General features: G+C 43.4%; 1 protein-coding gene across 1 annotated transcript; it reads right to left on the bottom strand.

Annotated features, from left to right (window-relative positions):
* Nucleotides 1-5,320: 5,320 nt before the first annotated feature.
* On the bottom strand, nucleotides 5,321-17,141 carry Prdx3 (peroxiredoxin 3). Its single transcript, XM_027406847.2, has 7 exons — nucleotides 16,987-17,141; nucleotides 15,599-15,734; nucleotides 13,708-13,849; nucleotides 12,530-12,665; nucleotides 10,275-10,378; nucleotides 6,168-6,333; nucleotides 5,321-5,945 (listed from the first exon to the last, which is right to left on the bottom strand). Exons 1-7 carry the CDS (start codon nucleotides 17,020-17,022, stop codon nucleotides 5,892-5,894), a joined length of 774 nt encoding a protein of 257 aa, XP_027262648.1. The 5' UTR covers nucleotides 17,023-17,141; the 3' UTR covers nucleotides 5,321-5,891.
* Between the last annotated feature and the right edge of the window lie 2,986 nt (nucleotides 17,142-20,127).

Genomic DNA, 20,127 nt, shown 5'->3' with positions numbered 1-20,127 from the left:
AACCCAGGAACTCAGGCTTCTTGTTGTCAGTTTAAGTGGCTCTGCTTTTCATTTGCATAGTTCACCTGGCTCACTTTGCTGTAGCCTTCAGCAGATCTCTCTATAGCTGTGTAAAGGGAACCTGACTCAGTATTCCCACTATGCCCAGAAACACACTGTGGTACCACAGTCTTTAGCATACAGCATTGTCCCATTGGCTCTACCCTCCACTGAGTCACAGATCCAATTGAGTTGGCTCTCAGTGTTCCCCCAGTTTGGGAGTTCTATAGTGAAGCGAAAGACCCAGAATGATTCCCAGGGTAAGTTACTGTCAGTCTTTTTTCTTTTTGAAGGAAATGGAAGGTAGTTGAGGCAAGGTCTCGTCTCACACTATAGCTGTTATAGTCAGAGTGGGTTTTTGTTTGTTTGGTTTTCTGAGACAGGGTTCCTCTGGGTAGCTCTGACTGTCCTGAAACTCACTTTGTAGACCAGGCTGGCCTTGAAGTCATTGAGATCAACCTGCCTCTGTGTCCTCAGTGCTAAGATTAAAGGCATGAGCCACCACCACCCAGCAACCAGGGCAACTCTTATAAAAGAAAACATTTAACGGGCTGGTTTACAGCCCAGAGTTTTAGTCCATAATCATTATGTCAGAAAGCATGGTGACATGCAGGTAGACATGGTACTGGGGATCCACAGGCAACAGGGAGAGGACTGGCTTGAGCCTCTGAGACCTTAGAGGCCACACCCACAGTGACACACTTCCTCCAAGGCCACACTTCTTGATAGTGCCACTCTCTGTGGACCAAGTATTCAAAAACATGAGCCAATGTGGGTCATTCCTATCCAGACCACCATATTCCATTCCCCGGCCCCCAGTGGCCTGCAGCCATAACATAACATAAAGTACATTTAGTCTAACTTCAAAAGTCCCCATAATCTATCACAGTCTCAACAATTTTTTAAACTCCAAAGTTCAAAGTCTCTTCTGAGGTTCATGCAGTCTTAACCATAATCTGTTGGAAGGCCTTGTGACTTAAGATTGCAGTCCATTATGTCTGGACAGCTCTGAGTGCCACCAAACCTGGCCCTAAGCTTTTCTTTAATTCCCTTTCACAAGTTGGAAACTTATCTGGACCGGGTCTTGCCCTGAGGTCACCACCACTCCCTTTATTCATTTTAACCTCTGGCTTTCTTTAATCTGTTTATCGCCTTGAACACAAGATTTAGCTCCATTCCACTCCCTGGTGCCCCCCTTTCATAAACTGTACATTTTTTATTTTTCCTTGCTCAGCTTGCTCCTTTTCATTGTAGATCTTCATGAGAATGAATACTAATAACCACATAACAAAATCAATAATAGGCTATTTTGATTTTTTTTTCTGCCAGTGCAATGAATCCCAAACTCTTCAATTTAACTTCAAGCATATATTTTTCGACAAGGGCAAAAAGGAAGCCATATTGTTCACCAAAATATCACAAGAACATTCTTTAGGGCTCATACTAAAGCCCCTCCTCTTGAGCTTGGGTCCCACCCTCAGCACCACCTTCTTGCATGCTCCTACTAGTAAGGCCAAGTAAATCCCACTTAAAGCATTCATCTGCTTTTCTCCAAATTCCCAAAGTCCACTATAGGTTTTTTTGTTTGTTTTTTTAACTCTTTGGCTCTTTTGCTCTTTTGGGAGGCCCATCACCCAGTTCCCAAATGAATCACACATGGAGGTTTAGTATAACTCATAAATTCCTGGCCTTAGATTGGCTTGTTTCTAGCCAGATTTCCTTAACTTAAATTATCCCATCTACCTTTTGTTTCTGGGCTTTTTCCTTTTCTTACTTCTGTTTATCTTACTTTCACTCTTATTCCATGGCAAGCTGTGTGGCTGTGTGGCTGGCCCCTAGCATCTTCCTCTCCTTGTTCTCTTGATGCTTTATCCTCTCAGATTTCTCCTCACATTTATTCTCTCTAACAATAGTGTTTTTATCATAGCAATACAAAAGGAACTAAAAACATTTGTCAGGTCCAAAGGAATGTCCACTCTTCCATTCTTGTGCCTGTTCCCCTTTTCCAAAAGAGCCATTTCCATATGATTGTCAGAAGTGACAAATAGCTATCTGTGGTGCCTATTAGTATACCAGAGTGCAGGCTAGCCTCCAGAATCACTCAGTATTACAAGTGCCTAAGGCTCTTCTCGGCTCTTCTCAGCTCTTCTCACCCTGTCCCCCACCCTCAAGTTTGCCAGCCCATGGACCTCTCTCCTCCAGATTATCACTTGTAACCCTATTATTTCTACTCTGTCTCTTTTTGTCTTCCTCTCTTGGGCCCCTTGCTCTTAGTCTCCTTTGTCCACACTCTGCCCTACTCCAGTCTGGGAGTGATGCCCTCAGGGCAAGACCCTAGCCAGCTAATCCTGCAATTTGTAAAAAGGTCTAAGGGATTAGGCCTGTTGCTAAAAAGCATCAACAAATCAAAGTTTGGGGCTGGAGAGATGGCTCAGAGGTTAAGAGCACCGACTGCTCTTCCAGAGGTCCTGAGTTCAATTCCCAGCAACCACATGGTGGCTCACAACCATCTGTTATGAGATCTGGTGCCCTCTTCTAATGTGCAGATATACATGGAAGCAGAATGTTGTATACATAATAAATAAATAAATAAATAAATAAATAAAATCTAAAAAAAAGTCAAAGTTTATTCAAATGTGATGGGGATGTCTTCTGTATATATGTTTCTCTTATTAGTTAATGAATAAAACACTGATTAGCCAGGCAGGGAGATAGGCAGGGCTAGGAGACGAGGAGAATTCTGGGAAGTGTAGGCAGAGAGGAGTAGCCATGTGAGCCCAGAAAGAGAGGATGAGTCAGGCGCTCTCTGGTAAGATAAGACTGTGTAGAAATACATAGATTAGTAGTTATGGTTAATAATTAAGACAGAGCTAGCCAATAAGAAGCCCTAGTCATTGAACAACAGTTTTGAAGGGACCAGCTCCCCATTTCGGCAGTCATAGCAGCTGAACACGTGCTTGTCTGACCTTGTCCTAGTAACTAAGGTCAGATGCCTGCCTCGTGGCAAGTTAGCTGGTGGCACTATGCTTTATGGCTCTGGGTGTGCTTTACGGACAAGCTCACAGCAATGATGCCCAGAGCATAGCAACCACCCTGGGAGGGCCTATGGGCCATAACAACCAGTTGGCCCTCCAAGCCTGGAGGCACACCAATCCTGAGCCTGTGCGTACCCCTAGACACTCCCCTTATGCTGCCCTACAAGATCTCTATGCAGCCCCTTTGAGCTCTCTTTGCTAGCCATCAGCCATGGCGGGTGGGTCAAAGACCCGAGCTAACATGGGGTTAGCTCGTTAAAAAACAATAAAGCCTCATGCAGTTTGCAGCAAGTTTTCAAATCTGCCTGGTGATTGGGGTGACTGCGGTCCTGGGCTGGGACCTCGGATACTTGAGTTTTCCAGGGGTCTAACAGTTTCATCATTAATATAGCATCTGTGTGCTCATTTGGAGCAAGGTGGTTGTGGAACTGAGTGGGAAATCCCTCGAAACACAAATGTAATTCAAATAAAGGGGCAAGTGAGCAGCCAAACTTGGCAACATTTGCCACATGGTTCTGCCTTTAGAATCATGAAGGATACAGGAGTAAAGGGGTCACGTACTCTTCCTCTCAGGTTAAGGAAACCTGTAGAGGCCAGGCCTGTGGAAGTAGAATCCCTGCATGGAAACCCAGAGAGGTCACTGTGTGAAGCTATGGAAGCCAAGCTTAATTTTGTTCGAGGTGCCAAATCTGTATAATAGACATCTACCAGGCAGAGCTTCGGAGAGCAAAGAGAATGAACTATGTTGCAGTCAAAAATGCAGAAAGGAGTGAGAGATCCAAACTACCATCTAAACCCTTTGACCTCAGACCTGGAGCTACAGGATTTGGAGTTTGCCCTGATAAAGTTTTGTTCAGTGTTTTTTTTTTTTTTTGTTTGTTTTGTTTTTTTGAGACAGGGTTTCTCTGTGTAGCTTTGGAGCCTATCCTGGCACTCGCTCTGGAGACCAGGCTGGCCTGGAACTCACAGAGATCCACCTGCCTCTGCCTCCCGAGTGCTGGGATTAAAGGCGTGTGCCACCAATGCCTGGCTGTTCAGTGTTTTCTTAATATGCCCACAATTCCTTTTTGCTACAGTAATGTATACTTTGTGCCATTGTATGTTGGTGTTATGTAATTTGCTTTTTCATTTTACAGAGGTTACAATTAAGAGATTCCCTGAGTATCTACAAGTGAGTGTTACAGCTCTGGAGGGAAAGGAATCCTGACTTGTCAGAAAGTTAGTTAGGTTATACCTGGATCTGCAAAGGGACAGCTCTGGAGGGAAAGGTATTCTGACTTATTGGGAGGTCAGGCTACACCTGAAGCTGGAGTACAGAGGGGAATGGTCACCTGTAGGATGTAGCAACCCTGCTCCTTTCCTAAAGGGAGCCATTACAGCTGAGCTCTGCTCAATTCCCCTAAGGGAATGTCCTAGCAGAGCTATTCATTTCTTCTGCAGCCCACCCAAGATGTTACTTCTTCTGCTTCACTTTGCTAAGGGGAAGCCCCAGCAGAAATGTAGCAATTTCCTCAAGCTCCTAAGGGTGTTTCCCAGCAGATGTAACTGTTTCTTTTTTTTTTTTTCCTGCTCACCCCCCACCCCACCGCCAAGGGAACATTTTTTGTTGTTGTTTTCTGCTCAGCCCTCTAAGGGAACGTCTTAGCAAAGGTTCTTATTTTTTTATGTGTGTGTGGGGGGGATCTTCACCCAAAACTCTTTTAAGAAAGGGATTTATTTGGGAAGGAGTCATCCAGGAGAGTGGCTGTCTCTGCCAGGATGGGAAAGGACCGACTGCAACTGTACACGCAGAGGGGCTTATATAGGGCTTCTTTTTTTCTTTTCTTTCTTTCTTTCTTTTTTTTTTTTTTTTTTTTTTTTTTTCAGACAGGGTTTCTCTGTGTAGCTTTGGAGCCTATCCTGGCACTGGTTCTGGAGACCAGGCTGGCCTCGAACTCACTGAGATCCCCTTGCCTCTGCCTCCTGAGTGCTGGGATTAAAGCAGTGTGCCATCAACGCCAGGTGATGAGAGTGTTTTTAATTCACTCCAATGCCTCCAAAGGCCAATTTGGCACATGTTTGGCATTCCAGGAGCTAATAAAATAATGGATGAAAGTTTAGTTATCAGTCTTGTCTGCTAAATTTTAGTTTCCTGAAAGTGGAGCCAGCATTATCTTTTGTGGCTTCAGAGCCAAATGCCCAGTAAATATTTGTTGACCTAAGTCATCAAAGGATGAGGGGTGCCCCAGAATTGACCCAACAATTAATGATGTCAAAATGCAAATATTTTAATGTTTATTTTTATACTATACTTTACATCCAGCACTTGAGGATAATGATTATGGTTTTAAAAATGCAACCACCAGATTAGACACAATCCTTCATGATTATACCCTATCAATACCTGTGGATACTATAAGTTAAGGAATACAATAAGAAAAATAATGGGGAAATTCAGTTTAATACACAAAAAATTCAAGAGGAAATTTCAAGACTTTGATCAGAAGCTTTCAGTGCTGGTGCTATGTGCTACTGCATAGTAAACCAAAGTTCAGAGCAGGCTAAGGAGAAGAATGCTAACCCTCTGAAGACATGATCTAAGAAATGGGGGACCAAGCATTCTGTGGGAGTCGGTTAGTCGTCAAGAAGTCCCTAGTAAGGACAGCTATGGAAGCAGCTACCCATCTGCCTTACAAAACAAAGCCTGTGGGGCAGCACTCAAACACAAGCACAGTGAGGATTTGCCATCTATAGTAATCTTCAGGTCGTTGAAAGGAATTCAGCTGTGGCTGTTTTCTGGCATGAGAAGATTTGGGCAAACACCAGCCATGAGAGGACCTACTGATGGACCTTCTCAAAGTACTCTTTGGAAGCTGTTGGACTTGGCTTGATCTGAAAATCATAATTAAGTTAGGTAAGAGAGACTTCATGATAACAGTTTCAACAGTGAGCTCAGAGCTCCAGTTTTAAACTAAAATTTCTTCACTTTTGAAGATTAGCCAATTTTTTCCCACCCATACTCAGCTAGCACCTCTGTAGGCTCCCTTGATAGATTATCTTTGAGGCAGAGAAGACCTGGAATTGGGGCCTGGTGCTTTGAGGAAAACAACATACCGTAGGGGACTCTGGTGTCCAGTTGGCAGGGCAGACTTCTCCATGGGTCTCTACAAACTGGAACGCCTTCACCAAACGGAGGGTTTCTTCCACACTGCGGCCCACTGGGAGGTCATTGACACTCAGGTGCTTGATGACACCATTAGGATCAATAATGAAGAGGCCTCTGCACAGAATTTGTACTCATTAGGTTAACAGGACTAGAGCCAACAACTCTCATTTCTATCCTTTTATATCTTTGATTCTCTTTTAATAAATTCATTAAGCTGTCAAATGCTTAAAAATGGGAAATTTAGAGACTGAAGAGACTGCTTTGCAATTAATAGCTTGTATTGTCTATCCAGAGAACCTACCTGCCTGTAACTCCTGCTCCAGGGGACCTGACATCTTATGGCCACCAAGAGTAAGTCTACTAGCATGCACATACTTCCACATAGTCACACATACATGATTAAAATTAAATCTTGGGACTGGAGAGATGGCTCAGTGGGTTAAGAACACTAGCTGGTCTTTTCAGAGATCCTGAGTTCAACTCCTAGCAACCACATAATGGCTTACAACTATCTGCAATGAGGTCTGGTGCCCCCTTCTGGCCTGCACAGATACACACAGACAGAACACACACACACACACACACACACACACACACACACACACACACACACACAAAAGAAAAAGAAAAACCAACCTGGAATTAGTATTATACAACGTTTGTCATCTTTTAGTAACAACAGATGCTTTGATAATGCCAGGCTACCATGTAAAGCATACATTATGGGAACACGGCAAAAGTGTACCCCCAATGTGATGTATCTAAAAGGAATGAACTAGAAACAGTAAAGACCTTTATTTAGTGACCTAGCAGGCATTCTTCAGACTCCTGTATCAGACTCTGGTAAAGTAACTACATATATGTAAGAAGAAGAGATTACGTTACCTACATCCAGTGAATATTTAAAAATTTCCCTTTTATTTATTTATTTGTGTGTGTGTGTGTTGTGTATGCATTCATGCAAATACCTATGAAGTCCAGAAGGTGATGGATTCCCTGGAATGGGAGTTACAGGTGGCTGTAAGTGGTACAGTGTGGGCCCTGAAAGCTGAACTCTGCCCTCTACAACAGTAGTAAGCAGTCACCTTTCTAGCACCTCAGAATTCCTTTTATTTTTTCACCCACTCTCTCTTTAGACCAGGCTGGCCTAGAACTCACACAGATCTGCTTTTCTCTACCTCCAGAGTGATAGGATTAAAGGCATACACCACCATATCAAGCTTCAGAATCCTTCTTAAAGAGATACAAGGACTTCAAGTGTCAAGTACATAGGGAAAAGCAAAGAACAGAGGGGTTTCTTCTGTCTAATGTTTGGAATCTAAGCTTTGTGCTTGGTCTCTAAGGGAGCCAGTTGTAGTCTCTAAAGAGAAGTAGAGGCAGACCAGGGAAGAAGAAAGACCCACAGACTCTGGAGTCTAGAGAGAAGACTATCAGCTAGACTCAGCTTTCTCTACTGTTAGCCCTAAAATTAGAAGACCTGTAGTGTGGTAATTTGAATGTAATTCGTCCCCATGAATTCATTGGGAGTGGCACTATTAGGAGGTGTGGCTTGTTGGAGGAAGTGTGTCACTGTGGGGTTAGGCTTTGAGGCCTCATATGCTCAAACTACACCCAGTGTCACAGTTCACTTCTGTGTTCAAGTAGATAAACAGATTAAAACATGGAATAAAGGGAGAGGTAACCTCAGGGCAAGATCTCACCCAGATAAATTTCCAACTTTTGAAAAGGAATTAAAGAAAAGCTTAGAGGTGAACACATGCCTTTAATCTCAGTATTCCAGAGGCAGATGCTGGTGGAGTTTGAGGCCAGCCTGGTCTACAGATCCAGTTTCAGAACAGCCAAGCTTAGACAGTGAAAGAAACCACCGAAAACAGAAAATTGGTAAAGATGTAACTGGATGAGAGGGTCATGTTTTGATCCCAGTAAGCAGCAAAAACTTGGTAGCTTTGGCCACAGGATCACAGATTTAAGGGTAGAAGAAAAGGGTAATGGAATCTGCCTTCATGACTAAGAAAAGCCACCATGGCTGGGCATGTGTCAGGATTAGCTATTATTGAAGGACTCCTAGACTGTTAAAGAGAATGGATCAGTGGGACTATCAAGACATTAGCATCCTTTCCTAAAAGGAGACCCAGGTAGTCGACTGAGCACACATTTTGGCCATTTCTGGAACCCTCATAGAAGCTATTTCATCAGTGCTTAAGTAGACAGAAAAACAAAAAACAAAAAAACAAAACAACCCCCCAAATTCCAAAACAAGCAAACCAACCAACAACAAAAAAAAAAAAAAAAAAAAAAAAAAAGAAAAAAGAAAAAAAAAAAAAAGGCTTTTACAGGGAACTGGGAGGTGGCTCAGAAGCTAAGAGCACTTGTTACTCCTGCAGAAGAATTAGGTTAGATTGCCAACATCCATATGTTAACTAACAACCATTTATAACTCTAGTTTCAGGAGATATGACTTTCAAGGGTAATGCTTGCACATGGTGCATAGACATACATGCAGACAAAACATGCCCATATACATAAAACAAATTTGTGATGTCTATTCTTGGATGTCAACCTGACTATATCTGGAATTAATTAAAACCCTAATGACTGGGCACACTGAAAGGGGGAAACTAAACTAAAAAGCTTCACTTCTAGAAATGAAGGGACCAGACCCTCACTCAGTCCCTGTTTTAGCAGCCATGACAGGCTACAGAAAAGACACATAGGCCTCTGACACAAGGAAACTGCAGATTCTCTGACCTCCTAAATACAAAGGAACTCTAAACCCCCTAGCCTCCTAGATACATGGATTCTGGGGACTGTTTGACTGCAAAAGAAACTCCCCTGTAGTCTCCAGGAAATTCAATTCTGAAAAATATTGGTATAATAGGCCACCTGCAAGCCATAGAAATCACAGAATGTTCCCTCCCAGGACTAGCCTATGAGAAAAATGGGTACACAGGTACTACACGCCAAAAACATGACTTTGAAAATTTTCTTGATTGTTCCCCAATCAAAAACCAACCCATATCTACTGATGTAATCCTGTAACTTTTGTCTTTAAAACCTAGCAGTAGACAGGGAACTTCACCCCCTCTGGAGGCTGCTGCATCAGCTTGCTAGACGGAGTCCCTCCTGCAGTAGGATAGAACAATTAACAAACCTTGTACACTTGTATCAGTGGTCTGTCTCCCTGGTCTCTTTGGGGATCCTTGTGACTTGGGCACAACACACATCTGTGAGGGATTTTTTCTTTCTTTTTTTAGACAGATTTCTCTGTGCCCTGGCGGTCTAGGACCTTACTCTGTTGACCAGGCTGACCTCAAACTCAGAGATCACCTGTCTTGGCCTCCAGAGCGCTGCTATTAATGGTGTGCACCACCACCAGCAATTTTTCCTAATTAAGTCATTTGAAGTGGGAAGGCCCACTTCTAGCTCATATCTTTGAGCTTTAATCTGGACCACACCGCCAGCTGGCAGCCTATAGAATGGGCACAAAAGGAAGCTTGCTCTCTTGATTAGCAAGTCACTTCCTTCACTGGCATTAGAGCCTCTTCTTGGAGATTCTGGAGTATACTGAAGACCAGCTGAGACATCCAGCCTCATGGACCTTTCATTGGTAGACAGCCATTGTTATACTAGTTAGACCACAGCCTATAAGCCATTCTAATAAAGCTCCTATATATCAAGTAAATAACACACAAACACTCAGTTTGTAAGTTCTGAGCTTTAATACAAAATCTAAATTAAAGAAAAAAAAAAAAAAGCTTCTTTTCTGACAATGTTTTACCATCCAGGAATCGTATCTGTGGTTCATGCCCATAATCCTAGCACTAAAGAGATGGAACCAGGATGAGTGCAAATTCAAGGATAGCCTGGAGCTATATATCTAAACCCTGTCTCAAAGAATCTAAACCACCAACAGAAAACCAAATCTGTATTCCTTCCTGAGAGTTTTGCCAAAATTGACAAGCAAAAACACTTCACTATAGTCTTCACAAATCCTCAAGAATCAGAATGACACTAAAATATGCAAAACCATCCCATCTCTAAGGACCAGCTCTTACCTGAGTGCAATGCCAGCACCTTCCAACAGAACTCCGTAGTCTCTGGATATTTGCTTGGTTAAATCCGACAAGAGCGTGATGTTCATGTGGCCCAAGCCACCATTCTAATAAAAAGGCAAATGGGACCAGTTTTCTCAGTGATCCGAAAAGGTCTGAAACATGTACCAATGTTTAAAACTAACAGCAATGGAGGTAAATAATAGCAAATGCACACAAGGGAATTCTGTTTAACTTCCCTCCTGCAACCTGCCTAAAGTACATACAATTATATCTGACATTATGTTTTTTAAAATTTACTTTAATTTTATGTGTTTGAGTGTTTTACCTGCATACCACAGGCATGCAGTGTCTGAAGAGGTCAGGAGAGGGCATCGGATCCCCTGGAATTGAAAACAGTTGTAAGCTCCCATGTGGATGCTGGAAACTGAAGCTGGGTCCTCTTGAAGAACAGCAGTGGTCTTAACTGATGAGCCATCTCTCCAGTGCCCATTTCCTTTTATTAACTGACGTGTATGTGTGTGGAGGTGAGAGGGCAACTGTGGAACTCCTTCACTTTATGTGGGCTCCAGTGAAAGAATTCAGGTTGTAATGTTTGCCCAGCAAGCACTTTACCTGCTGAGCCACCTCAATGGCCCATTTCCATTATTTTACAGACGAGGAAACTGAAGCTCAAAAAGAGTACTTTTTCTTCAGGACACTGCTACAGTCTGATTTACCTTTCCTTTTGAGACAGGGTCTCATGTAGCCAGACTGGCCTCTCATTTATTACGTAGCCAATGATGATCTGGAACGCTGGGATCACAGGCTATGCTAACCCAACCAGTTTATATGGTACTGGGGACCGAACCCAAGGCTTCTTGCCCATTAAGGAAAAGCTCTGCGCATACCCTTCTCTCTTTTTCCAATTGTTAAAGCAGCTGTTGAGATGAAAACTAATTTCTCAAACATAATAATGAAGGTGTGACAAATTACTCAAGTCACTAGTGTTAGTCCTGTGTCAGACCTAGTGGAATTCTGATTGTTTTTCCTAGCATATTTCTAGGCAACATCATAAAGAACAGTCCAGCAAGCTACTATAGGTTCAGAGTACAGGCCTAAGAGGAGGTAATAGACCGAAGCCATGCCCCCTGTCCCACTGAGCCTGTCTCCATTACTATTTGAACCTTGGAAAATATACATGGAATGAGTAGTAAAGATACATACAGTGTCCAGGGAATTATTACTACCATAGTTTACAGACTGCTGATGGGCAAGGATCTACAAACAGCCTACTTAAGGAGGATATGGCTCACCTGGTAAACAGTTTATCTAGCAGGCATGAAGCCCTGGATTTGATCCCCAGGAAGGCATAAACCAGGTTCTGATCCTAGCACTTGGAAGGTGGAGGCTGCAGGATCAGAAGTTTAGGTCATCTGGGCTAATACATCCAGTTAAGAGGCCAGCCTGAAACACATGAGACACTGGTTTTGAAAGGAAGAAGGGGGTGGCGGCGGGTGAGGCAAGAAACTCACTTCAGACTGGCTATGCTTTGACAACCTCTAGGCTTTGTCTTAAATCTCTTCTGTTAGTATAGGGGACAGGGGTAGCTGGGGAATGAGGAAGAGACACTGGTCAATGATTAGTTATATAAGAAAAATAAGTTTTGTTCTTCTGTACACAATAGATGACTATAGTTAGAACATATTATATTTTTTAAACTAGCTAAAAGAAGATTATTATTATTAATTTTTGTTTTGTTTTTTGGAGACGGGTTTTTCTGTGGTTTTGGAGGCTGTCCTGGAACTAGCTCTTGTAGACCAGGCTAGTCACTAAACTCACAGAGATCTGACTGCCTCTGCCTCCCGAATGCTGGGATTAAAGGTGTGTGCCACCACTGCCTGGCTAGGGATTTTTGTTTGAGACAGGGTCTCACCACGTGGCTCTGGCTGCCCTGGAATTTACTAGGTAGACCACGTTAGCTTAAAACTTACAAAGATCCTCCTGCCTCTGCCTTCTGAGTACTGGGATTAAAGTTATGAACCAGCCTGCCTAGTTAAAAAAGGATTTTGAATATCACAGCCACAAAGAAATGATTGAGTAAACAGTGCTGAATAGCCTGATTTGATACTTGCACAACACACAAGTATCAAAATATCACACTGTATCTCACAAATACACACTGTTTTACTGTGTGGTCTATATTATTTATGATTTAGAAATGAAACCAAAGAAGAATGAAATAAAACCAAGGAAAGGTGACTTGTCAACCAACCTACCTTCCTTGGTGTATTGATCCAGGCAAGATGGCTAAAGTGGGAATCCACCGAAACTGCAACTACTTCACAGTTTACATCATGAAATTCATTGGCTTTGTCACTGAAAGCAACGATTTCTGTAGGACACACAAATGTGCTTGGGAGAAAAAGAAAGTTTCATCAGATTATGCAAAGACAAAATTTAAGACATAAACATAAGTTGTCTAAAAACTAAGCTGATTTGCTTAGGGAGCGAAATGGGCTGGGTTGGTGGCACACACCTTTAATCCCAGAACTCAGAAGTAGAGGCAGGAGGATATTTGTCTGTTCAGGCCAGCTTGGTCTACAAATAGAGACAATGCCCACTTCCCCAGTCCCCCCCCCCCAAAAAAAGAGTAAGCTTCCTTCCTTCTTGTTGCTGGGCACCGGGAGGCAGAGGCAGGCAGACCTTTGTGAATTTGATGTCAGCCTGGTCTACAGTGAGTTCCAAGACAGCCAGGGTTATGTAGAGATGTCCTGCCTCAATCAATCAATCAATCAATCAATCTGCATGGGGCTGGGGGGGGGGGTAATGTGTTTGAAGACTTAAAAAGAAAACCTGTACTTAAAACAAAGCTGCTTTATGAAAAACTCATTTCTTATACTACTTTCTCATTTTCCAACCAGACTGGTAAAAAGTTTAAACCGGTTTAGAGAACCATTAATCAAAAGCATGTAATACAGAACTGTATTAAAGGTTCAGAGTGCTAGGCGTTGGTGGCACATACCTTTAATCCCAGCACTGGGCAGGCAGAGACAGGAGGATCTCTTGTGAGTTTGAAGCCAGCCTGGTCTACAGAGTGAGTTCCAGGACAGACTCCAAAGCAATACAGAGAAACCCTGTCTCGAAAAAGACATTTAAAAAAACAAAAAACAAAACACAAAAGGTTGAGAGCATAAAGTGATAAAGCGCTTGCCTAGCATGAACAAGGCCTGGGTTTTGATCCCCAGGACCACCAGAAAAACTACAGAATCATATTAAAACTCTTCCATTAGAAGTAAAGTCATTTTTTCCCATTATGCTCATCACAGGAGCCACATACAGCCAAGACCAGGGGACAAAAATCAGAGAATCTTCCTCTTCACTAGAAGAGGAATTTCATTGTGGGTTATAAACCAACACCAGCTCTCAGGACATAAAGCATTATAGAATCACTTACAAATCCAAAGGGTAGAAGAAAAGCACCAAGTATTTCCCCTTAAAGTCTTCAAGACTCAGCTCTTTGAACTCTCCATTGACAACAGCTGTGCCCTTAAAATAGGGTGCATGCTGTGTGACAGCAGGGGTGTGGAATGAGGAACCTAGAAAAGACCACATACCTGTCTGTAGCTTGTCATCCACCACATCAAGCACCGCATGACTTTATTTAAACTCGTTTCATTGAAACTAATCAAATAAATTTATTATTTATCACGACTGGTGATATGTTATTAATACAACTCAGTGAGACGGCTTACTTTAATTGTGTATCTTAAGTACAGCAATTTTCCCTTTAGTACAGGTCTAAATTAAACACAAATCCAACTCAGTGGTAGGGAGAAGTGTCCGTGTGATGAAAGACACCCCATGGTATTGATCCTCAGAAGCCATCTACCCCTTTTCATTTTTAAAAACCTTTTCTCTCTTTTAGAGTATCATAAACTTAGAGCTTACCACATAGGCTAGCTGGACATATTACCAAGTGTATACTACCATGTCTCGTTATATATGGGTTCTCAAGGTCAAACCTGAGTCCTTGTGCTAGGTTCCTGACCTATTTAGCTATCATTCCAGGCCTGAAGAAAAATTTTAAAAAAAGAATGAATAACAGAAAGAAGAAATGAAATGCCCGGGGAACTAAGAGGAGGAAGGCAAAAGAAAGCAAAGTCAGAGCCAGGCTTAGAAAGATCCTCAGTGGTGGCAGTGGTGGCACATTCCTTTAATCCCAGCACTTGGGAGTTAGAGGCAGGTAGATCTCTGTGAGTTTGAGGTCAGCCTGATCTACAGACTGAGTTCCAGGACAGCCAGGGCTACACAGAGAAACCCTGTCTTGAAAAACCAACCAACCAACCAACCAAAACAAAACACAAAAACAAAAAAGCAGCAGCGTTTGCTCTTTACCTCAGTAGACAGAATGGAGCCTGGGAGGTTCTGATGCAGGAAGACAGCTGTTTTCAGGAAGATTAGGCTATCAGGAGGGTAAGACTGATGTAAGGCAATGACCATAGTTATCTCAGCGAGAGGCACTGAGGTGTGGCAGAAAGAACATCAGGAACAGATGCAGGACATGTTTCAAAGCTGGGGTGGGGTGGGGTGGGGTACAGGTGTAGCTTAGTGAGGTTCTGTGTATTCATTTTATCCAGTGGTCTTTTTATTACTGAGTTGTTGTAATTTAGTATCTTAGAGGGATATCCATTATTAAGTATAGTATACAAATACTTTCTTTTTCCTAGATTATAGCTTTTTCCACTTTCCTTTTCTTTACTTCCCTTTGATCTGTTTTGTTTGTTTTGTTTACAGACAGGGTCTCACACCAAGAAGGCCTTACTGGCCTGGTACTTATTACATAGCGCAGGCTGGCCTCAAACTTGTGGCGATCCCCGTTTCTGTTTCCCCACTGCTGAGGTTACAGGTGTGTACTAACCATATCTGGCCGTTTCCTTTTTTCTCTAGCTGAAACACAGCCTTCCTATATAACCCAGGCTGGCCTAGTACTTGTGTTGATACTCTAGCCTCCTGCCTCAGTCACCTAAGTCCTGGGATTCAATTGTGTACTGCTATGCCTGGCCTTCTCCATTTTCTTTTTTCCTTTCCTTTTCTTTTTAAATCCACTATGCCAGGGTTTCTCTGTAGTCCTGGCTGTCCTGAAACTCACTCTATAGACCAGCCTGGTCTTGAATTCAGAGATCCATTTGCCTTTGTCTTCTGAGTGCTGGAATTAAAGGCGTGTGCCAACACCACCAGCTTGCATTCATTTTCTTCATGCTCCTTAAAAGTAGATCTTAAATTTTTAGAGCTACCAACATGGGTTCCCTTTGCCTGGGTGCAACTACAAACACAGGAACACTTACTGGTGCTAAAGGCAAACTTTCCTTGGGCAGAGGCAGACCACAGTATGTCTGTCAAGCAGGTTCTTCTAGAAGCAACAGGCCTAAGAACTGCTGAGGCAGAAATACCCCGGGAAATGGCACTCACATGCTGAGCAACCTGGAAAGAAAAAATGCTTTCTATTAGGAAGAGTTTCTGGAAGGGTGACTAACATCTGACCTTGCTGCTGTGGCCCTTCATCAATGGTGGCCTCAGCTGTCCGTTTTCTCTGTGAAACAAATACCAAATCAAATTAAAAGCAAAGTCCCCTTTTCTTTCTTCTTCCTTAAAAACTGAAAAACTGAGGGTATCCTAAGAACACAGCTTTAAGAACAGAAATCTCAAGGCTGAGGGAATCATAAGAACAAAGCCTCAAGAATAAAAATCTACAGATGACTCCAAAAATTCAGGAAGGCTGGGCCAGGCTGAGTAGTTAGTTAAGCCCCACCTCACCCCCCAATCTGTTGCACATGTGGCCGTATCAAGTTTTTTTTCTCAAAAAAGTCCCTTCCACGATCTCAGTCGAGCAAAGGAATAGTGCAAAGTTCATGCCCTGGGAGTGTGGCCGGAGCTCAAGGGAAGTGTTTGTTCAGTTTTGATGTACAGCAAGGCTCGAGTGGAGAAGGTAGGTGGTGCCTGGAGCCCGAGATGAGAAGGGGGGTGGTGGTTGGCAAGAGGATGGGCTGCAGCACCAGAGAACAGCAGACAACAGGGCAGAGTGCAGCCTGAGTGGGAGTCGGAAGCGGCTCCCATTACTGTAGCACTCTGTTCACACTAAAGTGTGAGCCCACAGTCACGTCAAGATGTGGCATCACCCCTACCATGGTAAAGAAAGGAAAGCAAACAGGTTCAGAAATGAGAATTCAAGCCAGGCACTGGTGGTGCACACCTTTAAACCCAGCACTCGGGAGGCAGAGGCAAGCAGATCTTTATGAGTCCGTGGTCTACAGAGCGAGTTCTAGGACAGCCAGGGCTACACAGATAAGCCTGGGGCAGAGGGAGGAAAAGAGGGAGATAGAAGAGAAGTCACTTGCCCAAGGTCATCAAATATTTGATGACAGACCTTGAAACACGGGACCCTATATGCTGGCCTGCAAAGACAGACCTGGGTGCTTTAGTGCGTGGAGAAGCAACAAGGGGACCCCCGACTCCATGAGCGCAGAGTCCGGGACCCGCTGGGGCTAGAGGAAAGGGCTGTGCTGCGCAGGCGCTGGGGCCTTGCGGGCCGCCGCAGGCCTTGCGGTGCACGAGCTGAGGGCGCTCTCCTATACGTGCCAGTGGCCAGCAGAGCCAGGAGGGCGCGATCCGGGACAGGAAGCATTTCCCGGAGTCGCAGCTGTGTCATGCGTCTACCCTGCTGGCAGCCACTCACCGAGGACCAGAGCAACCTTCCCGCAGCGGCCGCCATCTTCAGTGCACGCGGGAGGCACGCGAGACGGAGACGCCTGCGAGCAGCTGGCCCGCGCTGGGTGTGTGTCCCCTACGTAGGGCGTGGCTTCCGAGCCGGGCTTCCCGTCTGGGGCGGGGCCTCGTTAGCGAGGCGGGGCTTGCGGGGTGGGGCCGAGGTGGGAAGGGTGTGGGAAGGGTAGAGAGCCTAAAGCACCCCTTCCTCCTCTCGGCCTCCAGAGTAGCTGGATGCTTGCTTTATTATTTGTTGCACCAACCTATAAAGATCTAATGAAAGCTATGAAGCAGGTACTTATTTCCACATTTCCTGTTGATTTTGTTTTCTTAAACTTGGTGTGGTGGAAACTTTCTGTCTGTGAGAGAATCCAGTTCCCTTTATACCTCAGATGGAATCTTCTGGCTTCGGCATTAAATGGAAGGAATTTGGGGTTGTGTGAGGGCTTCCGTTTTGGCCTCTCCTCAAAATTGGGATAATCGGGACACATTTCAAATCAATGTATTTGTTAACAGATAGTCAGTACTGAGTGGAGGGCACGGTTTTTGAAATAGCACATCAAACACAGAATAAAATTCAAGTGGTATTCACAGCAAATGCCGTCTCTAAGCTGGTATTTTCCAAGCACTGTTCTGTTATTTAGTTTCTCAAATCTGCATATCATCTAAACAATATTTAATATTTTCTTTAAACCTGCTCACTTTATAAAACACAAATGATCTTATTTGAAAAGAAATGTTAAACAGGAAAATCATAGAACAGTATAAATAGAAGGTAATAATAAACACACTAAGGCAAAATACTGCAAAGTTCCAGCTAGATACAGTTACCTGCTGAAAGTCTGAGTTTTGTTAAAAAGAGAGAGGTGGTCAGGGCATTCTCTTCCAGACTCACGGAGAACCTTTTCCTTTGTGTGGCCAGGGGACTGAAAGAAAATTCAAAACACACTTTTAACTTTCCCATGCTGAGATTTTATGTTATTATTTATTTATTTTCTCCCCACTATTCCAGAAGGATATTTCATAAAGCTGTCAAAAACAGTTCACTTGTTATTTGTAGTACCAAGAACTTTTTTTTTTTTTTTTTTTTTTTGAGACAGGGTTTCTCTGTGGCTTTGGAGGCTGTCCTGGAACTCACTTTGTAGACCAGGCTGGCCTGGAACTCACAGAGATCCACCTGCCTCTGCCTCCCGAGTGCTGGGATTAAAGAACTCTTAACAGATAGATGTAGCTTAAGAAATATGGCAACTTCTCTGTCATGTTTGGTTTTTACATTTATTGTGTGCATTCATGTGGAAGTCAAAAGACAACTTTCCGGAGTCTTATCTCCAACCACCATTTGAGTTTCAGAGATCAAATTAAGGTGATCAGGCTTGGTAACAAGTACCTTTACCTGCTGAGCCACCTTGCCAACCCTGTTTTTTTTTTTTTTTTTTTTTCTTTTTGGGGACAGGATTTCTTTGTGTAGCTACTCTAGCTGTCCTAGGACTCACTCTGTAGACCAGGCTGGCCTTGAACTCACAGAGATATGCCTGTCTCTGCCTCCCGAGTGCTGGGATTAAAGGTGTACACCACCACTTGCCCAGCTTTTTTTTTTTTTTTTTAATAAGATTTATTTATTATGTACAGTGTTCTGGTGCACAAGACCACCAGACCTCATTATAGATGGTTGTAAGCCGTCATGTGGTTGCTGGGAATTGAACTCAGGACCTCTGGAAGAGCAGCCTCTTAACCTCTGAGCCACGTCTCCAGCCCCCATTGAGTTAAAACCAGTTTGTTTTGATTCCTAGTTTTAAAGTTGGATGACCACAGAACTACTGGCTTGGCAGCAAGAGACACAGGTGCAGCTGGAGAGCTGGAAGTCTGAAGAGAGACTGGCTTTTGCTTTCTAGAAAATAGGGACATTTCTATAACATTGGATTGGGAGGCCAGTGCAGCCCCACCCTTCTCCATTAAAGCCTGATCCACAGGGAGGTAGAGATTTAGATAGCTACGGAGCATGATTTAACTAGTACCCTTCAGGACTCTGAGAGAGCAGAAACTTATCTATATTGGAGCTTCTTACACTTTTCCACTTGGCTCCTTTTGTCCAAGAAATCTTTAGGTAACATGGGTATAAAGGCATATAAAAGTTATATAGCTGGGCGGTGGTGTCGCACACCTTTACTCCCAGCACTCGGGAGAAAGAGGCAGGCAGATCTCTGTGAGTTTGAGGCCAGCCTGGTCTACAGAGTGAGTTCCAGGATAGCCTCCAAAGCCACAGAGAAACCCTGTCTTGAACCTCCTCCCCTTCAAAAAAAAGTTATATAAACCTAATATTTAGGGCTGGAGAGATGGCTCAGAGGTTAAGAACATTGGCTGCTCTTACAAAGGTCCTGAGTTCAATTCCCAGCAACCACATGATGGCTCACAACCATCCAAAATGAGATCTGGTGCCCTCTTCTGGTGTGCAGGGACACATGCAGACAGAACACTGTATACATAATAAATAAATCTTTTTTAAAAAAAGAAATAAACCTAATATTTACTGATAAAAATAATAAAGTAGTTTCTTATTCATGTTTCAAAGCTGTCATTAGTTACTAAGACATTATGAATTATCACCTTCACATCTCCCGGTGAGGACTGAGTATTGTAGCTCAGATGGTAGCGTGCTTGCCTCACACATGCAAAACCCTGGGTTCCTTTTCCAAGACAGGGTTTCTCTGTGTTGCCGTGGCTGTCCTGGAATTTACTCTATAGACCAAGCTGGCCTCGAACTCATAGAGATCCTCCTGCCTCTGCCTCCTGAGTGCTGGGAGTAAAGGCGTGTGCCACCAACGCCCAGCAATCTCAACAATAAATCTTACTCCACAGAGTTTGTAGCCCAACTTGCTTTCCTGCTGGTGAAGGAAGGTGCCTATACTCTCTGTAGTGCTTGGCAAATTAGTAAACATTGAAAGAAGAGACTAAAAAAATGGAATTTCTAATTCCAGCTGTTTCCTGCGGACCTGGAAGTTGAGAGGCCATAAGGATAAGGACTTCAATTTTAGTAGGATCCAGAAAGCATATGTAATTATTGAGGTACAAGGAATGTTTACTTTAGAATGAAGATAGATTGTAGTCTTCCAGA

Source organism: Cricetulus griseus, chromosome 3 (assembly GCF_003668045.3).
Source record: "Cricetulus griseus strain 17A/GY chromosome 3, alternate assembly CriGri-PICRH-1.0, whole genome shotgun sequence".
NCBI lineage: Eukaryota > Metazoa > Chordata > Mammalia > Rodentia > Cricetidae > Cricetulus > Cricetulus griseus.
The sequence above is the reverse complement of the archived record's forward strand: the minus strand, read 5'-3'. Positions and strand labels throughout refer to the sequence as shown.